This window comes from Lygodium microphyllum, chromosome 17 (genome assembly GCF_053477565.2).
Source record: "Lygodium microphyllum isolate KBCC chromosome 17, Lygodium_microphyllum_v1.1.10, whole genome shotgun sequence".
NCBI lineage: Eukaryota > Viridiplantae > Streptophyta > Polypodiopsida > Schizaeales > Lygodiaceae > Lygodium > Lygodium microphyllum.
Genome location: NC_141151.1, coordinates 72,033,012 through 72,058,386, shown reverse-complemented (window position 1 = coordinate 72,058,386; position 25,375 = coordinate 72,033,012). Strand labels below are relative to the sequence as shown.

The following is a 25,375-nucleotide window of genomic DNA, read 5'->3' as shown; positions in this document are numbered from 1 at the left end:
TGGAAATATGTCAAAGACTTTGTCATGAAATGCATGCCTTATCAGCAAAATAAGGACAGCACCCATAAGCCAGGTGATTTGTTGCAGCCATTACCCATTCCTATAGGAAAATGGACACACATTACCATGGATTTCATTATTGGCTTGCATACTACAAAAAAGGGACGAAATAGTATATATGTGGTAGTGGATAGACTCACTAAGGCAATCCATTTCATTCCAATCGAGACCCAGTTTACTACTTCTCAAGTGGCTAGCTAGTTTAGGAAGCAAATTTTTAGATTACATGGATCATTGTAGGTGATTATTCGTGACAGAGATTCAAAGTTCATGAGGAACTTTTGGCTGGATATTCACATCCATGGGTACTAATTTGGCTCCCTCTACGACCTATCATCCACAAACTGATGGACAAATAGAAAGGTAAACAAGTGGTTGAAGACTTATCTTCGCCATTTCTGTTATGATGTCTAGAATTCATGGGATTTTTTGTTACACTTGGCTGAGTTTGCCTACAATAACTCCACTCATGCTAGCGTTGGAGTTTCACCCTTTGAGGCTATGTATGGATATAAGGTGCCCTTACCCACAATTATCTTCAATGAAAGAATCAATCCTCATGGGAAGGAAGAATTGGAAAGAATGCAAACCCTTCTTTAGCAATGTAAGATGAATCTTAAGAAAGCCTAAGACCAAATGAATATGTATGTAGATGAGAAGAGGCAACCTTTAGAGTTCCAAGAAGGAGAATTAGTGTTGTAGAAGGTCCCCAAATCTCGATATTCTACTTTGAAGGATGGATCCAGTAACAAGCTTGCTCACAGATTTTATGGACCCTACAAGATTTTGAAGCGCATTGGAGACTTGGCATATAGATTGGAGCTACCCTCTTTGACTAAGATTCATAATGCATTCCATGTTAGCTAGCTCAAGCCTTTCTACGGTGATCCTGTTAATGCAGTTGATGAGCTACCACCTATTGATGAAGAAGGTCTTATTCAGTATATCCCAAAGGTTGTCATAGGTCAATGTGAGAAGAATATTCGCTCTCCCTCCATCATTGAATATTTGGTCAAATGGAGAGCACTCTTGATCATGTATATAGCTGAGGCTTGCTTCCATTCCTTCATTCTAGTCCATATGTCTTTAATCTTTCATTCATTTTCCAATTTGTATAGGTAAAAACACAGTAGTACTCTGTTCCATCCATCCTTTTCCAATCTTTGTAAGTTTGTCTTTGTGGGCAAAAACCTTTGGGACGGGATGGATTGTAAGAAACTGGGAAGAATAATGGTTTAGTGTGGAAATAATGGTAATACCATATCACACTAACATAGGTATAAAAGAAAGGGACATGTAATTTTTCTCATCTTTTGAAATATTAATACATTACTGTCTCTCTCCTCATTATCTTGCTCATAGCTTCAATGGCTTCTTACCTCTTTATGTCTTTCTCTCTCCATGTCTAGTATTTCTCTCCTTATCTCTCCCTTTTGCACTTCTCTCTTGTCTGTAGTCTTCTCTCTCCTCTTTCTCTCTCTCCAGTTCACTTCTTAACATAATATCATTAGAATTTTTTTGCCTATTAGAATCTACAACTTGCCCTCTTTAACTCTCCCTTCCTCAAGACTGTCCTCCTCTATTTTATTGTGCACCATGACCTTGACTACGACAACGACCTTGGCCTTTGCCACGATCTCTACCTTTGCCAATAGAGTAAAACACTTGTTCTTGCTTTGAGAAGAAGAGGAATTCAAGCCAAAGTTCTTCTCCTCAAGTATTAGTATAGAAATTAAGTTTGCAAAATCAAGAATATCATCCCTCATATTCATAAATGCCTTGAAGCTCTTGTATTCATCTCCAAATCCATCTAAGCACGCACGCACAATATCATTATCATCAACTATCACATTGATAGATCCAAGAGCCTCCATAATACTCTTGATCTTCAAGGCATAATCATTAATGTATAGGTTCCCTCTTTTCACTTGGTTCGGCTTTGACTTGAGTTACAGCTTTTTGGCCTTTGTGTTTACTTCAAGTAGCCTTGCCAAATTCTTCCATGCAATAGTGGGAGTTTTAGATTCCTATGAAAAGCCCATCATGCTATCTGTGACATTAACAAATAGCCAATACATGACTTTACTCTATGTATGCTCCCAATCTTTCTTAGCCTTTACTTGTTCTACAATAGCATTTCGTGCAAGAACTTCAAGTGCTACTGCCATGTCTCCTTCAATGTAATTCCAAACACCTTTGCCCTTCAAAAAAATTGTCATCTTGAACTTCCATGCAGTATATTTATTCTTATCAAGCTTCTTGCTAATAATCTAGTTTAAATTGTCAGACATTTTGATAAAATAAATAACTTGCAAAAATTTGCAAATTGCAAGTAAGCTAATACCAAGTGCACCACAATTAAACATGCAGCCTTTTTCAGATTATACAACAATAACTGCAATCTATAATTTGTATGCAAATGCTTTTTGTGTCTACAACCCAGCAAACACCTGACACGTTATACATTCAAAATTTATAACCTATGCATCTATAAATAGTCAACACAGCCGAACTTGCAATATACCCAAAAACTATTGTTAGGACCACTTACAGGTACAGAATTGAGATCGAATTGACTTCAGATGCAAAAAATTATAGCAAGCAAGCCCTAAAGGGCTTGTCTACAGTATATATATTGTTCTTCCTACTTACCAAATTTCACTGCAATCGAAGATTGCAACCTTGCCAACCTCAAGAGTCTTCTACAACTATAACCCAAGGCAAAATGAGTAAGGTGGAAGAGCTTCTTATTCATTACTTGCTTGCTTACTTTCGTACTCCAATGCATTTACCTCAGCCTTCAATCGAGCTCTGTGTAGCCATGGAATGGATCTGATACCATGAAAATAGATAAGAGGAAAGAGAGGTGAAGAGACCAAGAGCACAAGAGAAAAGAGAGGTAAAGAGGCCAAGAGCACACATAAGAAAGCAATGGAGACTTGAGCACATAGTGAGATAAGGTTGAAATCTTTTTCTTCTTTCTTTTTCTTTCATACAAAGAACTAAGTCTACAACATGATAAAATACTAATATGAAAGTACCACAACATATGTATATGTGGTCACTAAGTGTGAACCCACTAAGTAAAGAAGAGGTGGCCTAATGAATGTGCCATAACCAAGAATGGACTGTGGGTGTAGTCCAACTATAGAACCATTGGTCTATCCTCGTGTTGGTCACCGGACATGCCAGTAAATAATATCCTACCACATCACCAAGACACATACTAGATGCCAAGTCATGTAGAGCTCGACATCTCAATACTTCCAAATCCTTCTCTTTTTTTTCTCCTCTTTTAAAATAAGAAAGAAGAAAATGAAGTTTGACTTGCAAACTATTTCAGAATCAATAGAATACAAAAAGAGATGTATAACCTCTAAAATTTTGTGCTTAAACACCGCTTAAGTATTAGCTAAAAATAGCAATGTGCTATAGTTATTAGTCATTCATAAGGTTTTGCTCTAGTATAATCATGCACTAGGCACTCCATGCCTAGATTCTCTTGGCGCTTCGTGCCAATGTTTGAAAGTATGTTTCATGTGGTAAGAGGGTTTATGGAAGGTTAATATAAGAAACATAACCCAACCTTTTTGAAAGCTTTAGCAACTTAGACTAATACAATATTTAATGCATGAAAATGAAATATATGGGAATCTGCCACTCATCAGTAGTGTATATAGAGCAAAAGACCAACATTAATGAGATCAAGCCTAAACTATATCTCCAATAAAATCTAATGACCATTTTTGCAAGTTTCTCAAAGACAAACACATTTAATGGTGATTTCTATTTACATTGAGCCTATCATGGCATGCATATTATCCTCACACAATGAGCCAATAACATCACATAAATTTGACGATCCATGAACTATATTGAGAATTACTTCTTATTCCTCTCTCTCTCTCTCTCTCTCTCTCTCTCTCTCTCTCTCTCTCTCTCTCTCTCTCTCTCTCTCTCTCTCTCTCTCTCTCTCGCTCGTGATTAATAATTAATAACATATGTATATAATTATACACATATAATACTTTAATTGAAATACAAGCATATGTTTATTATTAATAGTTAAATGATTTATTAATGATTAATTATTAATATATAATAAAATACATAAAATTGAAAATAATTATAATATGTATATTACAATTATCGTTAATAAAAATAATACAAGAAAGATAAGTATACATAATACCTATCGATTAAAATAATAATATGTTGTCTTATATTATAGATTATGGTTATATACTAACATACATACATAACAAATAACACATATATACATTAATCTATTTATTAATTATTATACACGTATAAATATTTTATTAAAATTAATTAGTATATTAAAAATTATTATTTAATATACAATTAGTTATGCAAATGCATTAATAATTATGATTAATAAATATATTATAGAATTAATGTATAATTATATCATATGTGTTATTATTATATATGATATATAATCATAATTATATATATATATATATATATATATATAATTTTATATCAAAATATATTATACTAATAACATATATTGATTATTATATACATATTAATAGTTATAATATGTGTATTCTATTTATAATTAATTTAGATAATAATTCATAAAAAGTATACATAATAATTAAATGTTAATATGTAACATATATATTAACTATACATATACATATTGATTATACGTTAAGTATGATTTACATAATAATAGTTAATAGTCAATTATTATTACATAATTAAAACGTGTGTGTGTGTGTGTGTGTGTGTGTGTGTGTTCAATACATGTGTGTCTATTTGCATGGTCTCATAAGTGTGTGCCCCTTTTCTTCCTCTCATCATTTTTATTTTCTCTCGTTTATTTATCTTCACCTCATATGTGTACATGTGTATACATTTTTATGTGTGAATATGGGTATCTACATATGTGAGTGTGTGTATATTTGTAAGTGTGTATCCATTCTCTCTCCTCTGCTCTTCCTCTCACACTCATTTATATTTATGACAGTATGAGGATGTTTGCATGTGTGCATACATGTGTATATATTTGCACATGTGTATGCATGCATACATATCTATGTGTGCATGTATTGTTCATGCCTTTTTATGGTCTACATGCATTTGTGTATGGTTTTAGAGTATGTATACATTGCATGAACATGTTCAACCATTAAAATTATTATCTAATTCTATAAGGTTCAATAAAAAAAGAAAATTTATTCTTTTTTAATAGTATATGTGCATTTGTGGATGTTTTTAAAGTGTATACACATTACATGCACATGTTTAACCATTAAAATATCATATCATTTCATATGTCTAATTAAAAAAGAAATCAATATCTTTATAGAGATAGAGAACCACATATAATTTTTCAAAGACTCACCTTCCCCCTTTCCACAGAGAGAGAGAGAGAGAGAGAGAGAGAGAGAGAGAGAGAGAGAGAGAGAGAGAGAGAGAGAGAGAGAGAGAGAGAGAGAGAGAGAGAGAGAGAGAGAGAGAGAGAGAGAGAGAGAGAGAGAGAGAGAGAGAGAGAGAGAGAGAGAGAGAGAGAGAGAGTGGGTGGGGGAGATGACAGAAAATAAATATAACTCCCACTCACCCTTCAAGAAAAAGCTATTTTTATTTATTAAATACTAAATTTCTTCTCCTTGTGCCACATAGGATGGGGAGCCTTCTGGTTGGTTTGGGATCCCCAAGGCAAAGCGTTCAATAATATATAGAATACATTAAATCATAAGCCAAACACACCCCTATCTATGAGCTTGTATTCTCTCATCATCCGACCAAATAGTAGCCCCCCCTTAAAGCATTGTTGCATTTAATCCCCTATTACTCATTTAAAATGCTCTTTTCTTGAGATCTCCACACAAGTCTTTATCAATTGTTCTAGATGTCTGTCACATACCTACTACTTCAAATCTGTCCTATATATATTATTATTTATTGATTATCATTGGCATGCTGCCCAGTCATCTTGCCTTTATATGTTCCCAATGTATCGATCAACCAATGCACTTCCTTTGTCATCATAAAAAGATCATCCTCCATAGTTTGCATATAGTTGCCATCTTTCCATTTTGCCATCCCTCCATGACACTGATCACATTGCACATGAAATTGAATCTCTTTTGTGGAGAAGGTGGCCCAAATTCAGGTAGTGATTGAGCATTTGGGCATGATAGACTTTCTAAATAGCACCAAAACATTTTCACCATTGGAGGACCTCCATAGCATTCTTGCAATTTTATAAAAGGTTGCATGCACATGTACATGACTACATTGAGTCAAGGTGCCTAACACTTATCTTTGTAGCATGCATCAAGGTCATGCGAGAGAGATGGGAGCATTGAAAGGTGGAGGCACTAGAATATGACACTTGTGAGAGCGTAGGCCATTGTTGGAAGCATCGAGGATCGAGTAATTGATTGATTGATTGATTGATTGAGTGAGAGAGAGAGAGAGAGAGAGAGAGAGAGAGAGAGAGAGAGAGAGAGAGAGAGAGAGAGAGAGAGAGAGAGAGAGAGAGAGAGAGAGAGAGAGAGAGAGAGAGAGAGAGAGAGAGAGAGAGAGAGAGAGAGAGAGAGAGAGAGAGTGTGTGTGTGTAGATATAGGCGTATGCAACCATCGAGGCCCATAGTGAGAGAGAGGACTTAGGTTTCTTTTTAGCAAGGACATTGCTTAAGTCACAAAGATGTGCACGTATCTATCCTTGTAGATTGCTCAATTATGAGGTAGCATTTTTAAATTTGTATTATTATTTCGTTTATAGTTAGAGGGGCTTTGGAATCATCATATCATTGGTGACAGCTGTGTAGGGTTGGTAGATTGCTCAATTACAAGATACTGTACACAATATACTATAGCTAATATAAATTATGAAAAAACATTTGATTTGAACAAGTAGATCTAAATATCTATACATGTACGTTTGGAAAATTTTTAAATTAAAAAAATTCTGATTCTGATTTCTAAACATGGATCGATGAACCTAGATGATAGATCGAATGGCATAGCCGATGGAGGAAGGATGATGGATCCACGGGCTAAACAATGAAGAAGAAAACGAAAGACTCGACTCGATGGGACTTGCTTTTGCCTTGTTTTTTTACTCTGGTGCCTTTAGTAGGAGCCTAACGCCACTTTTGCCTTCCTTTTTTGTTTTTGCGCCGCTACTCTGTGATTGAATGCACCACAAAACAAAAAGATAGGTTGGAAGTCTCCTATAAGAAATGAAGAAAAAACCACAAAAAAGATAAATCGAAAGTCTCCTATAGCTGAGCATGTAAACATGTAGAACACACACAAATAGTTTATAGGCTTATGCTTATGTAGAACACACACAAATAGTTTATGGGCTGCTCTGAAAGCTTATTTTTATCACGATCAATCATGGTTTATGTGACCGACTTTTGATTAAGGAAGGGTCTGGATTCTTAGGGAGTGTTCTGCTCACCGAAAGCACCATCGCTTCTGCTGTCGAGTGTACTGACAGCGCTCGCAAACTACGCTGTACACTCAGAGGGAGGGAGGGGGGGGAGCGGTTTTCTCTGGGTGCCATTGTTATAACTCATTATCCCATCGCAGCTTGGGACACACGAACAGAATGTCTGATTTCGCTGGAAGAAACCGTCCTTCTAGCGGGTATCAATGCAAGCACTGTTCCGTTTTTTGATTTTTTACCGCATTTGCAAATACTAGCTCTGTGTACTTTACAACTTATTGGCGGAAGTTGGACCTGATGTTCGCTGTTCCCAGAAGGTCTGGTATCGAAGAACAACGCAGGGCCTTGCCCATTGCAACTGGTACTTAGAATGCAGAACTATCCTGACTTCTTTAGTTGTCTGATTACCCTGACATGAATTCAATGTCAAGTGTTGGGCTTTTTTATATGTAATAACAAGAGCTCCAGGTGAAGCAGTGCTGCTTGTTCTGAGTTTGCTTTCTATGAAAACATCAGGAATTGGTCTTCGTATAAAATTTAGGTGTTCTAATTTCCTGCCGATTTGATTATGTGTTGTGGGTTTTGTGATACACAGCGGAGAAGAAATTGGTTGAGGAAGTGCGGCAGAATGATACGCTCGTGGTAATTGGAGAAACTGGAAGTGGGAAAACGACCCGTATGGCAACTTCTCTGTGTATGCATGTGTGTGTGCATGCATATATGTGTGCGTGTGTTCCCCTAGTGGGGGAACATGTGCACTGATTATTTTGGAGGTTATGAATAACGTTCTGATTGCATAATTTGGTGACAAGTTGCTTGTAGCGTGTAATTGATTGTTACTGGACAGTCTTCGCATATAATGATATTAGACTTTAACAGCTAGATGGGGTGGTTGATGCATAAGAATGTCTGGTTTATACTTTGGTCGATGCAATGACAGATATATAACAGCATGTATAGTGACTCAGACAATTTTTTGACATTGTAGTCCATACCCAAACCGGTCTCCACCAGCTTTATGAAGTGAAGGATCCATAAAGAAATTTCATTTCATATATGGCCCAAGCATGAGCGCACATACATAATTTGAAAGTTATTGTTAACTGGTGGTTTTTCTAATTTCTCTCTCTTGTTGTGTCTAATGGCAGAACTACCACAGTTTCTTCATTCTGGGGGATTTTGTAAGAATGGGAAGAAAATTGCTATTACTCAACCTCGACGAGTTGCGGCTGTTACAGTTGCCACACGTGTCGCTGAAGAGATGGGGGTTCCATTGGGCAAAGAAGTTGGTTATTCTATCAGATTCGAGGATAGAACTACACCTGCGACTGAAATTAAATACATGACTGATGGGATGCTTCTAAGGTGTGTAACACAGCATAAAGCATATGTGCCTGCAAACTTCCAGACTTCCATAAGTCACTCTATTCTCTACGTTTTTATCCATTGTCTATCTTTTGTTCTTCCATTTCACAGAGAGGCTCTCTTAGATCCCTTGCTTCAGAACTATGCTGTTATAATTGTGGATGAGGCCCATGAAAGGACAATTCACACTGATGTACTTCTTGGGCTGTTAAAGGCAGTGCAAAAGCGTAGGAAATCTTCACAGAAATCAAAAGCAGACGTAAGCTGCAATCAAACAGTTGTAAAGGGAAATGGAAATGCTGAGAAGTCTAGTCACTCAAAGCCAGCCACTCTACAAAATGGCAAAGGGGGTCCACTAAGGAAGGCCATAGTGTCTGGAGATCCCTCTTTGAAGCTTGTGATTATGTCTGCTACATTAGTTGCTAAAGAATTCACAGAGTACTTTGACAGAGCAAAAGCTGTGTATATACAAGGGAGACAGTACCCCGTGGACATATTATACACCTATCAGCCTGAACCTGATTACCTTGATGCTGTTTTAATTACTGTATTCCAGGTTTGAATCATCCATCCATCCATCCAGAGAGAGAGAGAGAGAGAGAGAGAGAGAGAGAGAGAGAGAGAGAGAGAGAGTTTCATAAGTAATTACAACAAGCAATAAATGGATGAATGAACCAATTCAACACTTTGCTAATCAAATGAGACTACCGATACCGATTGGCCGCAAGCCGTGACACTGCTTGTAGTATTTCTTTAATCTTTATTCTAGAATGATAGTCCAACAGAGAGACACTGAAGCTTTGAGAGATTTGATGGCTAGGCCCAGAACTCAGAATCTGTCCCAGTTCCTTCAGTGAAAATCCGACAATTCCCAACAAAGCAAGGCACAATCTCTACCAATTTTGGAAATCCTTGCTGTCTTTGGTACTCAGCAACAGGAATTGTCAATTTGCCCCTTGTTTTTGGATGCTTGGGGAGCCAAATTGAGTCTTCCACTGTTATATGCAAGTTACCCTTGCTTAGATGAACAGATGCCTTCAGATTTACTGATAATCCTTTGTTTTACAGAAACAATCCTTCATGCAAGATTGAAATTTGCTTGCATGTATTCCAAGACAGCCCTGCATGCCCTAATTTCTACTGAATTCAAGTCTGTAGTCAGCAATTCCAATGCTGAAATGCTTCAGAACTAGGGAACATGGATAGGGGGGGATGGTGTTATGTGGTTTGGATGGTAGCACATAAAAAATCTATGAGCATGTGTATTTGGAAGATACATATACATAAGGCTCAAATGAAGTGGACCTTGCTGGATGTGCATTGCACTTGACATGTCATGTAGTACAGGAGTTTGGAAGCATTCATATTAGTTCTTTGTTGGGAGAATGTACTTCAAGTGAATGACCTTCAAGTTTGGAAGTCATGTCTAAGGTTTTAACTTATGTGCACGAAGGATAGGAAGAGGGGATATTATTAGGAAAGGAGACCATGACTTTATGGGGGCAACAAAGTGTGACCAGAGAAGGAGGATGGAGCACAATTTTTGGGGGTTGTTCAGCATGGGTTTGGTTCCGTTTTGAAGGTACCATCAGGTTGAGGAAGAAGGGATAGAAAGTGGACAGCATACCCTCCATATCATGGCTGATTTGATCCTGCATAACAGGGCTGAATAGAAGCATCATAAAGAGGGCTGCTTTTGATGCACAACAGGGTTGATCTCTGTGATGAAGAGTAGGCCTAAACTGTCTTCAAAAAGGGCTGAATTGGTATGTTCAAGAGCAGGTTTGAACTGTTCTTACAGAGTTGTAAACTGCTGTCTTGAATCAAGAGAGGCCGTGTAAGGTTGATTTGATGCATCATAGCAGGGCTACTTTGAATCTTTATGTTTGAGTTGGTTTATGCTGAAAATAAAGGGTTGAACTAATGCAAGAGCAAAGGCCTTTACATACAAGAAAGGGCTGTTCCTGATCCATAGAAGCATACGGGATTGTCGATAAACACTATGGGCTGTTCATAATCAAATAAGGTTGATCATAGCTTGGATTTTATTGTTCACAAGCCTTCAAAACTAAAACACATGCTTAATTTTGTTGGATGTACACTCTTCTATGGATTGCAAGGATATCATATACATGCTTTCAATATATTTGCCTATTGCAATCAATTAGAATCCTCTTCTCTTCTCTCCTTCAAATTGTGAAATCTGTCTCTTTTTACATAGAACTCTTATAGTGTGTGTGTTCTTGGCCATGTGAAGGTATGCTAGGGTTTGCACTGAGGAAACACAGCATGCACGACCAAGACTGAAACACAAGGACTCCTCAGACAAAGACAAGCAAAACTCAAACGCTAAACGCAAAACACAAAACGTATAAGACAAAAACTCAATTTCAAACACAGAGAGAAGAAACTTTGAAGTGAATGAAATACTGTATATGAATGTAAGAGTGTACAAAATGCCCAAGGACAGAGCAAGGCAGTGTTAGAGAGTGATATCCAATGGAGACGGGTCCCAAGTGCAGTAACCATGAGTCGGAGATGAGAGAGTGCTGAATAATGAAGGGTAGCAGGCTGGTTACCAAAACATAGTAGTTGGAGGTTGCTGAAATCTAGTAAACACAGTATTGTACCATTAGAAGAAGATTGAAAACAGATCACCCGAGGTTGAGAATTGTCAACTAACAACAGGAGAGATGTTTGCTGATGTAGATCGCTTGTTGGATAGCAAAAATGCAAGTACTACAGCAGTTGCTTGGTGGGAGAGATAGCAGTAGCTTGTCACTTGGCATGAAATGTTGAAAACGCAGGCTTATCGGGTGTTATGATGACATAGCAGATGGAGATATCCAAACAGTAGAGCGATGACTAAAAGTAGGTCGCCTAGGGTTGGATAGTGATGGGCTGCAATTGGTGATGGCTGGACAGCAGATGATAGGTGACCGATGGCTGAAATCTGCACGGTAGAGTGAGGACTTTGCACAAAAGGATAAAGGCTGAATGGTGGGCAGCCCATCTATTTTTAGATGTTGAAAGGTGTCCCAAAAAATTAGGGTTTCAGGGGACCACTTAAACTCTCTTGAAGCGTGCACCAAATTTGCCTTTTTCATTAATTAAGCATGTTTGGGGGTTGTTTAAAAATGCTAATTAGTTGTAAAGCGTGTTTTAGCTCAACACCCCCTCTTAGCCCGAAAATTGAGCCTAAAAGGGAAGGTTGGCAATGTTTATCCCAAGGTGCTCTATCCCAAAGCAACAAGGGTATCGAACAAAGGGTGCACATTGGCTGCCTAGTGGCATACCAAGACTACAGAGGCAATGGTTATCTTACCAAGGGAGCCCAAGTAGTCACCCCAGAGAGGACAGGGTATCGAACAAAGGGTGTTTGTTGGCTGCCTAGCGACCTACCAAGCCCTACAAAGGAGGATGGAACCATATTGAACTTTTTTTTTTCTGGGTTGAAAGTTAATTTTAGAGGGTGACGGTCAATTAAGAACAGTGACCCAGAAGACGATAGTAGTTATGGTACACCAAACATATCACAAAAGAGTACAAGCGGACCCAATCACTTGAGGATGTTGATGATGAGGGAAAGGTGATGAAGTATCATGGGAAGAAGAATAGTGGTGCCCCTAGTGTGCTTTGAGCGGAAGTGAAATGTAACCCAAGATCTTGGAATGAGGATGCGAGTTGATCAGAATGTGGAGAAGATAGTGGTGGGATGGGAGGGAGTTGAGAAGTATGGTTTACTTATAGAAATGAGACAGATGGTAGAGATATACTTGATGAAGGGTGTTTGCTTTGAGAGTAGCCTCTATTAAAGTTAATATATTGAAAATCATCTTGATCCTGCATAATAGAAGAAGAAACAGGAGAGGGTTTTGGCTCATAGAACTCAAAAGGGTTATATGAACCTGACATAAGGCCTGGTTGTGATGAAGGAGATGGATTGCTAGGCGCGTCGAATGTCGTGGTCCCTTCAAGATCAAAGAGATGGCTAGTCTCACCAATTGGTCCAGTAGTAGTACTTGTTGGAGGGGTGTAAACCTGATTGTATGTGATGTGCAAGTACTCCTTAAACTCTTCATTTGTAAGGTGACCAAAACAAGAAGAAGAATACGGTAAAGGTGATGGTGTGTCTACCTCCTCCTCGAGACCATAATACCTTTCCAGAGTCTCCAATGATGGAGAAGCCTGATAGGGTGTCATAGGATCCTTAGAGGGTGCCCAAGACATTATGAGTCAGATTCAGTCTCGTATGAGTCTTGCACAAAGACTAGCCTCCACAATCACTAGAGAATACTCTTTAGAAGAGCACCCGCTTTGATACCATGTGAAGATATGCTAGGGTTTGAACTGGAAAAACAAAGTATGCATGACCAAGATTGAAACACAAAGACTCAGATAGAGACGAGCAAAACGCAAAACACAAAGAGAAGAAACTCTGAATTGAATGAATGCTGTAAATGGATGTAAGAGTGTACAAAATGCCCAAGGGCAGAGCAATGCAGTGTCGGGGAGTGACGTTCATCAGAGATGGATCTCAAGTGGAGTAACCATTGGTTGGAGATGTGAGAGTGCTGAATAATGGAGGGCAACAGGCTGGTCACCAAAACACGACAGTCGGAGGTTGAAATTTAGTAAATCCAGTAGTGTAGCACCAAAGGAAGGTTGAAAATTGATCACTTGAGGGAGAGAACTGCCAGGCGACAACAAGAGAGGTGTTTGTTGATGTAGACGGCTTGCTGGATAGCAAAAACGCAGGTCCTGTGGCAATCGCTTGGTGAGAGAGTGTCAGAAGTGGAGCAGAGGTGGAAGCATAAACATGTGCTGAAATAAACTGCTGAAACACAAGACAAAAAGAGAAAAGAAAGAACACGATACAGATGAGAACTCAGATGTATGCACGGGAAATGGAATCCATATATCTGAACACGAGAGAGTCGCATACAACAGTGAGTCACTGGCTGCGTGGGCACTGGCACTGGCTCCTCTCTCCACAGAGTCTGCAAATGGTGAAGATGAAGTGACTGACTGAGGAGGAGCCACTGAGTATAAATAGGCTGAAAAAGTGGGGAGCAATAATGCTGGTCGGACAGCATTAAAGCTGGCCGACTAGTGCATAAAAATGCCCCACTGGCATAAAATGCCACACTAGAAAAATACCTAAAATACCTAATAAAAATGCCCAGCCCAGATCAAGCTCAGACTCACACATGAGCTGACAAATACTCTGCTAACACCCTCTCTCAGATCATGAGTGATCTGATACAATACAATAGTACAATGAAAAGGGATCAGAAACTAGATAACATAGAACCACCAAGTAGAACCATGGATACCCAAGCAGTGGGTGATCAAGCCACCACCAAGGTGCCTCAGAGAGAACTTGATGTCGATGTCGATCGTACCAAACACCTGAAAATATAGAAGATCATAGCATGTCTCTGTGTCCACCATCAATGTCTCGCAGGAGCATACAAGACCATCCTGTCAAAAATGCCTCTGAACATATGTGACCATGGAGTCCCCGCCTTTGGCCAGACCGCCAAAGTGTCCCCTCATATGAGCTCCAGACGAAAGCCTCCCGCTCTTTGTTAGATAATTAGCTCATCATGAACCTGGATGTCAATCCCAACTCCAGGATTTGATTCCGCCAGACTGAAGTCGATGCGTCAGGGACGTCCCTCTCTGGAACCTGTGCACCTGTATAAAAGTATAGATGAGACGCGGCTGCCCCATCTGAACACCCGCTCACACTCCCTCTCTGGCACAAGAGAGTCGTGAGGGATGACCTCATCACCACCACTAGAAAGCAGCCGAGGAAGGGGCCACCAAGCCCTTCCCGCGATCCGAAGAAGAGGATCCCTTCCGCGCCTTGGACTTCACCTTGGTCGGAGGATCGGAGTCGGAGTCTGATGAAGGAGAGGACTCATCGGTAGAGTCAACATCCCGCTTCGTCTTCTGCTCCTTCTTCCTGGAAGCCGCTAACTTCTTGCAGTCCTTCCGCAAATGTCCCTTCTTGCCACAGTGGTAACACTGGGCCTTCGACTTCTTCTTCCCGTCACCCCTCTTTGAAGCTACATAAGCCTCACCTCCATAATGTGCCGGAAGCCGCCCCTGTAATCTCAAGGATGCCTCATGCTCAAGAAGCATCGAGGTCATATGTGTAAAACTGACAAGAGTCTATGATGTTTGCGCCCGCAAAGCATTGGCCACTCCATCAAACTCCGGGGGGAGCTTGTAGAGAACCGTCCCGACAAGATGCACCTCGGGAAGAGCAGATTGCATGTGTCAAAGCTGGTCCTGTACCTGCGTAACACGAAGAAGAAAAGACTGAATAGTATCTTTCGGCTCAAACTTCATCTGCTGGAGCTGGCCATAAAGTGTGACGGCCCGCATGGTGGAAGGTGCCTCGTACATCTGTTGCAACTTCTGCCATACTTCAGGAGATGTCCTACAGGAGGTGACCGCCGGTAAGACCGCTTTAGAAATACACCGAAGCAACGCCGAGTAAGCACGGGCATCGTCCGAGTCCCATGTGAGCACCGCTTCCTCATGGTTGTCCTCATCAAAGTCTTCAGGAAGAGGAAAAGGACGGAGAGGTCGAGCAATAGCTCCACAGACGATGTACCATAGCCGCTTCTGCACAAACCAAGCTTTCATGACAGCACTCCATGTGAGATAATCAGGTCCATGTAACTTATCATCAGTGGAAGTGCACGGAGGAGCCATATGGAGAGGATAAGAAGAGAAGTAGAGAAGAGATGGAATTTAGAGAGGAAACACAGCCAAAACACAAGCACAGACTACAGAAAATGAGAGTTCACATGCAATATAACTCAAAATCTGATCAATAGAATACAAAATCTGCTGCAGAAAGTCAAAAAATCAGTCAAAAACTGCGAAAAACAGAGAAAACGGCCTGAAGTAACAGTCACCCAGCCACGAGAGATGCTGAATCAGCAAAACGCAGGCTGTAAACTGGAGAAAAACAGGTAGTAAACTGTCGCCAGCAGCTGCAGATGAAAAACGCAGGCAGCAAAGGGTGCGTAGGCAGCAGAGGGTGCGGAGGCAGCAGGCGATGGCAAAACTGCAAAAAACGCAGGTTGTAAACAGCCCCAAAACAGGTCGCCTGGCTGCGACAGCAGTCGTCTGATCAGCAGGGGTACAAAACAGTCCTGAAATCAGCAAGAAAACACAGCAGAAACACAAATCCTGAAAACTGATACCATATCAGAAGTGGAGCAGAGGTGGAAGCATAAACATGTGCTGAAATAAACTGCTGAAACACAAGACAAAAAGAGAAAAGAAAGAACACGATACAGATGAGAACTCAGATGTATGCACGGGAAATGGAATCCATATATCTGAACACGAGAGAGTCGCATACAATAGTGAGTCACTGGCTGCGTGGGCACTGGCACTGGCTCCTCTCTCCACAGAGTCTGCAGATGGTGAAGATGAAGTGACTGACTGAGGAGGAGCCACTGAGTATAAATAGGCTGAAAAAGTGGGGAGCAATAATGCTGGTCGGACAGCATTAAAGCTGGCCGACTAGTGCATAAAAATGCCCCACTGGCATAAAATGCCACACTAGAAAAATACCTAAAATACCTAATAAAAATGCCCAGCCCAGATCAAGCTCAGACTCACACATGAGCTGACAAATACTCTGCTAACAGAGAGATGGCAGTAGCATACGCTTGGCGCCAAATGCTAAAAATGAGGCTTATAAAGTGCTATGATGGTGTAGTAGATGGAAACATCTAATTAGCAGAGTGATGGCTAAAAACAAGCCCCCTAGGACTGGATAGTGATGGGCTGTAGTTGATGATGGCCGGACAGTAGATGGTAGGTGGTTGATAGCTGAAATCTATACGGAAGAGTAGAGGCAATATGTTAAGAAGGGAAACAAGGTTGTCTCATGGGCTTCGAACTCTGTATTTTTGGAACTTCCATGTGGTGTACAAAAGGATAAGGTTGAATTGTGGGCAGCCCTTCTATTTATAGATGTTAAAGGGTGTCCTAAAAAATTAGGGTTTTGGGGGACCACTGAAACTCTCTCAAACGGTGCACCAAATTTGCATTTTTCATTAATTAAACGTGTTTTGGGGCTGTTAAAAAATGCTAATCAGTTGTAAAGCATGTTTTAGCTCAATAGGAAATATATGCAAAGTGTAATGGGCCATAGGAACCCTCCCCTAAAGATTCTTAAGAAAAGGAAAAAAAAAATTTAAATTTTTTTTACTTTCCCGCCTCTCTCCCCACCGACAGCAGTCGGGGGAGGGGGAGAGAGAGTGGGAGTGGTGGATGATGGGAGGGGGAGGCATGCAGTCTCCAGGTGGAGGGGAGGCCATGCCACCTACCTTCTCCCCGAGGCTTCTCCCCTCCCCCGAAAGGAGAGAGACAGAGGTGGCTACGCTGGTCTGTTGTCGCCACCTTCCCCCCCCCCCCCCCCCCCCCAGTTGCTGCCTCGCTGGATGGCTGTCAGAGACTACGGGCCCCCCTCCTTTACGTCAATCCCCCTCTGTTAGCAGTCGTGCAGGACCACTGGGCCTCCGACAGAGGGTTCTCCCCCTCTCCCTCGCTGGCGGTGCTGCGGAGCCCTCTAGCTGGCGTTTCCCCCCCCGACGTGCCGCAATGGGAGCTCTGTCAATGTGCCACGGCTCGGCCTCCCTGGGCCCTCCACATAAATGGCCTCCCTCCCTAGTTGCCACTTCCAAGCTCCCAAACACACTGCCTCCATGTGCCACGGCTCGGCCCATTTTGCGCCCCCCCCCCCCCCGCCGGACGTGCTGCAACGAGAGCTCCTGTCAACGTGCAACGGCTCGACCTCCCTGGGCCCTCCACATAAACGGCCTCCCTCCCTAGTTGCCACTTCTGGGCTCCCAAACACGCCGCCTCCACGTGCCACAGCTCGACCCATTTTGCGCCCCCCCCGTTAGCTAGCCGCCGACGGAGGCTATGGCTCCTCCTTACGTTACCTCCCCCGTCAACACTGCGCGGGCCATCTGGGGCCTCCGACCTTAGTCACCCCCCACCACCACCCCTCCCCCCCCCCTCCCCGGTGATAAACCTGCACTTGTTACGCACTCAACACGGTACAGAAAGGTAACACGATATGAGCTCAAGGTATACTCTTGTATTATTCAATCCAAAAGCGGGACAACATAGACACATCCCAGGACTACACCCTCGTGACGCCGCACATAAGAGGGTTCACCACTGGGTATAGGGAATCACACGTAGAGTGGAAACAAGGCAGGGCTTTGAGTCACTACTACTCCCTATATAGGTGCAATCGGTAGCAACGGCATGGTATAGCTACAAAGCCCTTACACTCACCCCCGCTTACTGGATTGCTGACCTCAGCAATCTAAGGGTAGCGTTTGTTATTTGACTCATCCGGGGTCTTAACGCAGCTTTTCCTAGCAAGCTGGTCAGTGTTTGCCGGTCTAAAGGGACCACGGGGTCTTAACACAGTCTATACTATCAGACTGGTCAGTGTCTGCCGCACTAAGACATTGGGGCTTTTTTTTTCTTTTTTGATGGAGTTATTTTGTGCTGATTGCTACCATGTGAGTCCACCCTCGACTTGATTACATTTGAGGAGTGGAGGCACATTTGAGGTCTATGATTGAGAGCCGCATTATTTTGTTGGAGTGTTGAGTCGGCTCAAGGGTCGGTAGAAGGAGCAGGGGGGTTCTCCTCGAGCCAAAGGGCGAAGGTATCCTTTCCGCGTTCACGGGCCTCCGTTTCTGAGATCCAAGTGGCCTCCTTGAGTGGACGCCCGCGCCACTTGGTGAGGTATTCGGGGAAGCCTCTTTGTTCCCGGCGTCGGAGGAATGCTTCTACTTCGAAGGGACCATTGGAATGGAGCATTGGTACGCGCCGTCCCCATTGGTTGTCGGGATAGAACCTGCGCAGAAGACGAGCATGAAATGCATTATGAACACAAACACTGTCTGGCAGGTCCAGCTTGTAAGTGACTTCGTTCAGCACTTGAGTGATTCGGTAGGGTCCATAGTAGCGGTGATTGAACTTTGGGGTCATGTTTTTGGGAAGTGACATATTCTTAGAGCTCACTAGGACCATGTCTCGTTTGGCGAATAGTACAGCCTTTCTTTTCTTGTTTGCTTGCTCTGTCATTGTTATCTTGCTCCGCTCGAGACTTTGCTTAGCTGCTGCATTGCGATCTCTCCATTTCTTCAAGAATTCTTCTGCATCTTGATCCTCCGCTTTGGCTGCTCCGGATGCTAAGGCCAGTGGTGTGATGACTTCTTTTCCTGTAGCTAACTCAAAGGGAGTGTACCCTGTAGCCGAGTGGATGGAGCTATTATAGTGAAATTCCAAGACATCAAGGTACAAGGCCCAATCTTTCTGATCCACTCTAGCATAGCTGCGGAGGTAATCTTCGATACCTTGGTTGACTCGTTCTGTCTGTCCATCTGTCTCCGGGTGGAAGGATGATGAGAATCTCAGTTGGGTTTCCAGAGTCTTGAAGAGTTCCTTCCACATGTCGCTCATGAATCTTCCATCTCTATCTGATACAATGGCCAGTGGTAAGCCGTGCAATTTGAATACATGTGTGAAGAAGAGGCGTGCTACCTCCTTGGCATTCAGTGGTGGTTTGGCCGGGATGAAGTGGGCCTGTTTGGAAAAATAGTCCACCACTACAAAGATGATTGTGTACCCATGGGACTCCGGTAGTTCCACAATGAAGTCCATGCTGATGACATCCCATGGGCGGTTGGGTACTGGTAATGGTTGTAGTAGTCCGGCTGGTCTTGATCTGGGTGCTTTGACCATTTGGCAAGTGGGGCAAGTTTTGATGTAGTCTATCACTTCTTCCTTCATGTTCGGCCAAAAGAACTGCTTCCTAAGGGCCTCCAAGGTTTTGCTTTGCCCTTTGTGGCCTCCAATCTTGCCGTCATGTATCTCATGTAGGATGAGTTTCTTTAATTCCACATTGTTGGGGATATACAATCTTTTGCCTAAAAATAGAATACCCTCTTCTAAAGTGTACATTCCATGGGGGGTCTTCTCTGCTTCCACATCTTTGATTATCTTGTGCATGTCTTGATCTTGTTCTAGGGCCTCTTTGACAAGTTCTATGAAGTTGCTGCTGACAACACTGACAGCTTTCAGGTTAGCTTTCCGGCTCAAGGTATCTGCTATTTTGTTGGTAGAGCCAGGCTTGTGCTTAATTTCCAGGTCAAATTCGGCTAGGAAGTCTAGCCAACGGGCTTGCTTTGCTGATAACTTGGGTTGGGATTGGAAGTATTTGAGGGAGATATTGTCGGCGAAGACTATTGTATGCTTGTCTTGAACATAGTGCTTCCATTTTCTAAGGCAGTGGATGACTGCCAACATTTCCTTCTCATGTGTGCTCCACCTTGTTTCAGCATCAGTAAATTTCTTTGACTCATATGCAATGGGGTGCCCCTCTTGGACCAGTACACCCCCTATGCCATAGTCAGATGCATCTGTAGAGATTTCAAAGGGTTTGGTGAAGTTCGGTACCCTTAGGACAGGAGTTTGGCTCATGCACTTCTTCATCTGCTCAAAGGCTTCCTGTTGCGCGTTCCCCCATGTAAACGAGTGGTCTTCTTTGGTGAGGTGGGAGAGGGGGGCAGTGATGAGGCTGTAATCTTTGATGAATCTTCGACAAAATACTGTGAAGCCTAGGAACTCCCGCACTTCTCTTACAGTTTTCAGTACAGGCCATTTTTGGACAGCTTCCACTTTCTTAGGGTCCACTTTGATTCCATCTGCTCCTACAATAAAGCCTAGGAACTCCAATTCTTTCACTGCGAATTCACATTTTTCCGGCTTGGCGTATAACTGATGTTGCCGCAGTTTCTCAAAAACTTGGCGTAAGTGTTGCTTGTGCTCTTCTAAGGTCTTGCTGTAGACTAGGAGGTCATCTATGTAGATAATGACAAAGATATCTATCTCCGGTCTAAAAATTCCATCCATGAGGCCACAAAATGTGCCGGGCCCATTGCTTAGGCCGAACCCTAATACTAACCACTCAAAACTACCATATCGGGTGCGGAAGGCTGTCTTTGGGATATCTTCTTCGGCTATGCGGATTTGGTGGTATCCTGATCTAAGGTCAATCCGACTAAAGTGCTTGGCCCCATGCAGTCTATCTAATAGGTCTTCCACTGGGGGCATAGGGTATTTGTTTTTTATGGTGATTTTGTTAAGAGCCCTATAATCTACACAGAGTCTAAGTCCCCCATCCTTCTTCTTTACAAACAACACTGGGGCACCAAAGGGGGATTTGCTGGGGCGGATGAATCCTTGTTCTTCTAGTTCATGTAGTTGCTTCTTCAATTCCATGAGCTCAGTGTGGTTCATGCGATAGGGAGCTCGGGCCGGTGGAGAGGACCCTGGAATCAACTCAATCTTGTGATCCACATCTCGTCTGGGTGGCAGACCTTTGGGTAGTTCGGCTGGCATCACATCTTTGAATTCTTCAAGTATTTCTGCCACTTCTGTGTTCCTCTTCTGTTGTTTGGATTTCTTGCCATCTTCTTCTTCTTCTATTGGTCGGATCATACACAGATAGACCATATCTCCTTGTTTGACTGATTTCTCGACTTGCTTCGCACTGCATGTCATAATACGTGGCCTGATGACGGTCCCTTGGACCGGTGCTTTTTGGGTCTGGCCCTTTGGTTGGTTTGCAGCTGGTTTTACTGTTTGGCATGATACTCCTGGCTTGTTCTCCTTCATTTGTACCTTGATTGGGGTCCTACCAGGTAGCTGCATTCTTTCGCAGGGTACTCTGACGCCTTCTCCTTGCATATCTAGCATCATTTCATTCACCCCCTTTCCAAACATTGCAATGACATACTTATCATAGAATTCTAAGCCTAATATCACTTCAAAATCATCCATGGGGATTACTAAGAAGTTGAGTTTCGCTTTCCACTTGTCGGCTTCCACTTGGACTGCAAAGACTTGTTTTACTTCCTTGGCTTCTCCTTGTGCGAATGTTACTGTTAATCCTTCTGGGGCTTTGGATAGTTTCAATCCATGCTTTGCTGCACACTGTGGTGTCATGAAGTTGTGGGTTGCTCCTGTGTCCACCATGATTGGTTGGTTTCCTTCGCCCACTCGACCTTTGATGTATAGATGGTGGACTGCCGCTACTCTGGCTGCCATGCATTGGGGTCGGGCACTAACTGACCCTACCCTTGGGTGGTCCATGCTCTCTTCACTCCCATTTGGAATTTCCTGGATACGCGGTGGTTGTGGTTCTTCTCCTCCATATGCACAAGCTGCATTCACCCTTGATCCACTCGATGAGGCTGTGTCTTCTATTGGGCATCTGTTTTGGTAGTGTGGACCCCCGCATTTGAAGCATCTGATGCCAGTGGAAGGGCCTGGGGGTCTCCACCATGATGTGTTTGATCCTGCGGGTCCATATGATGTGCTAGGGGTTGGCCTGTAGTGATTGCTTCCCCATCTCCCTGCTGCTCCTCTTGGGATTTGGGATACGGCCGTGGTGTTAGTGGTATTTTGACTCCTTGTATCTGTGAATGCCCCTCTAGGAGCATTGGGCCTTTGGTTCCAGGAGTTGCTGTTGTTGAAGGTGTTGTTGAAGTTGTTGAACCTGTTTTGATTCCCTTGTGTTGTTCTTCTGCCTTCCAGGTCCACCAGTCGTTCGGCCATTCTCATGGCTTCTGCTAAGCTTGTTGGCTCCTGTCTCTCCACATCTCTTCTAGCCCATTCTTGCATTCCAAACAAAAATCCATGTAGCTTAGTGTCGGTATCCATGTTTGGTAGCTGCAGCATGATTTGCCTATACTTGCTGACATATTCTTTCATCTTTCCCTGTGCTTGCTTGAGGTTCCTCCATTCATCTCTCACTTTGAATTTCTCCAGCTTTGGAATAAAGTAGTCCTTCAGTTCTTCCTGGAGTTCTTCCCACGAACAGATTGTGTGGCCCTGCTCCTGTTCTAACAGGTACCAACTGGCAGCGTCCTCCAAGTAAATGGCTGCCTCTTCCGCCTTCCTGTCTTCGGTGATTCTTGAATATTTTAAGTACCTATCTACCTCTGCGATCCATTTCTTCAGAACCAACCCATCTCTCTCTCTCCCTTATACTTGGCGGGTTGGGGCATCTTGAATTTTCCATAATCATCTTCTGAACTACTGCTATCTTCCTCTTCTTTGCGATGGTGCTTCTTCTCCTTCTTCTTGTCTTTCTTTTTGCTTCCTAATTCTACTACTTTCTCCTTCTCCTTCCTTGTATCTTGCGCCCTCCTAGATGACTCCTCTCTACCCGTTCTATCCATCTCCTCTTGCATTCGGTGTCTCCTCTCCTCTTCTTGTTGTTGACTCACCCATTCTCTATAGCCCTGCTCTACTTCTAGTTTTTTCCTCCTTTCTTCCTCTTCCTCTTTCATCTGCATGTTCCTCCATATTGATTCTAGCATGCCTGACATACCATCTATTTGTCTTTCTAGTCCGGCCACCTTCTCCTCTTGGGCCACTCTCCATTCTTGTCCCCTACTCTTCTTCCTCTCCTCTAATGTCGGGAGGGTGATGTTCTCCCTTTCTTCCTCCATGTGGTTGGTGGTGGTGTCGACGCGGGGAAGCCGCGTTTCGCCTGTGGTGGTGTGGGTCATGCCGCGGGGAAGCCGCGTCACGTCTTCAGACGGTGGGATGTCGAGGTTGGGGCGTCACGCCGGGGCGACGCGTCGGGGGGGCGTCGCGACGTGGGACGACGCGACGTGGAGCGACGCGACGTGGGTCGACGCGACGTGGGTCGACGCGACGTGGGGCGTTACGACGCGGGGCGTCGCGACGTGGGGCGACACGACGTGGGGCGTCGCGCTGTGGGTCGTTACGACTTCGATCTCTTCGGGGCACTGGATCTTTCCTCCTGCTTCCGTGAGCACTCCTTCACTCCGAGCAAGAGTTGCTCTGATACCAAGTGTGATAAACCTGCACTCGTTATGCACTCAACACGGCACAGAAAGGTAACACGATATGAGCTCAAGGTATACTCTTGTATTATTCAATCCAAAAGCGGGACAACATAGACACATCCCAGGACTACACCCTCGTGACGCCGCACATAAGAGGGTTCACCACTGGGTATAGGGAATCACACGTAGAGTGGAAACAAGGCAGGGCTTTGAGTCACTACTACTCCCTATATAGGTGCAATCGGTAGCAACGGCATGGTATAGCTACAAAGCCCTTACCCCCAACCAACCCCCCCCCCCCCCCCCCCCACCCCACCCCCCCACACCCCCCCAAACCCCACCCCGGTTGACTATTTCGTTGCGGGACCCTCCCTGGACCTCCAAACCAGCCATCTCCCCCCGTGAGCGCCATCCAACTCGGCCGTGAGAAGAGGAGTGTGGAGAGAGAAGAGAAAGGAGGGAGAGAGAGAAGGGAAGAAGAGGGAGAGGAGAGAAGAAAAAAAAAGAGGAGTGAGGAGAGAAAAGAAGAGGGAGAGAAGGAGGAGGAGAGAAGAGAAAGGAGGGAGAGAGAGAAGAGAAAGAAGAGGAGAGAAGAGAAAGAGGAGGGAGAGAGAGAAGAGAAAGAAGAGGGAGAGAAGGTGAAGGAGGGAGGAAAAGGAGTGGGAGAGGGAAGTAGAGGAAGAAAAGTAGAAGAAGGGAAGGAGGAGGAGAAAGGTAGAGGGAGAGGGAAGTAGAGAAAGAAAAGTAGAAGGGAAGGAGGAGGAGACAGGTAGAGGAAGAGAGAGGTAGAGGAAGAAAAGTAGAAGGGAAGGAGGAGAGAGGTAGAGGAAGAGGAAGTAGAGGGAGAGAGGTAGAAGAAGAAGAAGAAAAGGTAGAGGGAGAGGGAGGAAAGAAGTAGTAGAGGAAGAAGAATAAGAAGAGTAGGAGAAAAAAAGAGAAGAGGAAGACAAAGAGAGGGAAGGAGCAGGAGGAAAGAAGTGGGAGAAGGAGAAGAAGAGAGAGAGAGAGAGAGAGAGAGAGAGAGAGACAGAGAGGGGGAGAGTAGGAGAATAAGTGGAGAAGAAGAGAGAGAGATTAAGTAAAAAGAAGAAGAAGAGAGAGAGGAAAAAGAAATAAGTGAGAGCTGGTAATTGTAAGGAGGCACGTCCCAAACCACCCTCTCGGCGAAGGATCCCCATCCAGCAGTCTTTTCTACCAAACCCGTCAAACTGAGACCCGTCAAGGTCCAGACTACCCAATCTCCGCGAGGCGAATGACTCCGAAGAAGAAAGTTGCGGGAAGCGTAGGTGCCCAAGCCACCAGCAATGCTGGAGGGGCGAGTGGAACGACCAATGCAGCACACACGACTCAAGCCCAGGTTCTAAGCGTTAAAAAAATTAATTTAGGAATTATTTCTCGTAGAAGGAATGGAAGGATTGATGTCGTGCATAGGGTTTTTGTTTACTCTAAGAACTAAGTTGCATGCGCGAACAGAGGAGTTTGAAATTCACATAAAATGATAAGGTTATCGCCTTACCTCACATGAAATGATAGCTTTTACTCACATGAAATGATAGGGTTTACTCACATA

At 43.2% G+C, this 25,375-nt stretch overlaps 1 protein-coding gene across 2 annotated transcripts in view; it reads left to right on the top strand.

Annotated features, from left to right (window-relative positions):
- The first annotated feature begins 7,588 nt into the window (after positions 1-7,588).
- Positions 7,589-25,375, top strand: part of LOC148022030 (RNA helicase family protein) — a 74,091-nt gene continuing 56,304 nt past the window's right edge. For both annotated transcript variants that reach the window (XM_087697633.1, XM_087697632.1), the window contains exons 1-5: positions 7,589-7,695; positions 7,810-7,856; positions 8,091-8,171; positions 8,644-8,860; positions 8,972-9,416. In XM_087697633.1, coding sequence (XP_087553759.1) covers positions 7,658-7,695; positions 7,810-7,856; positions 8,091-8,171; positions 8,644-8,860; positions 8,972-9,416 — 828 coding nt within the window. In that variant the 5' untranslated portion in view covers positions 7,589-7,657. The remainder of the gene's footprint in view (positions 7,696-7,809; positions 7,857-8,090; positions 8,172-8,643; positions 8,861-8,971; positions 9,417-25,375) is intronic.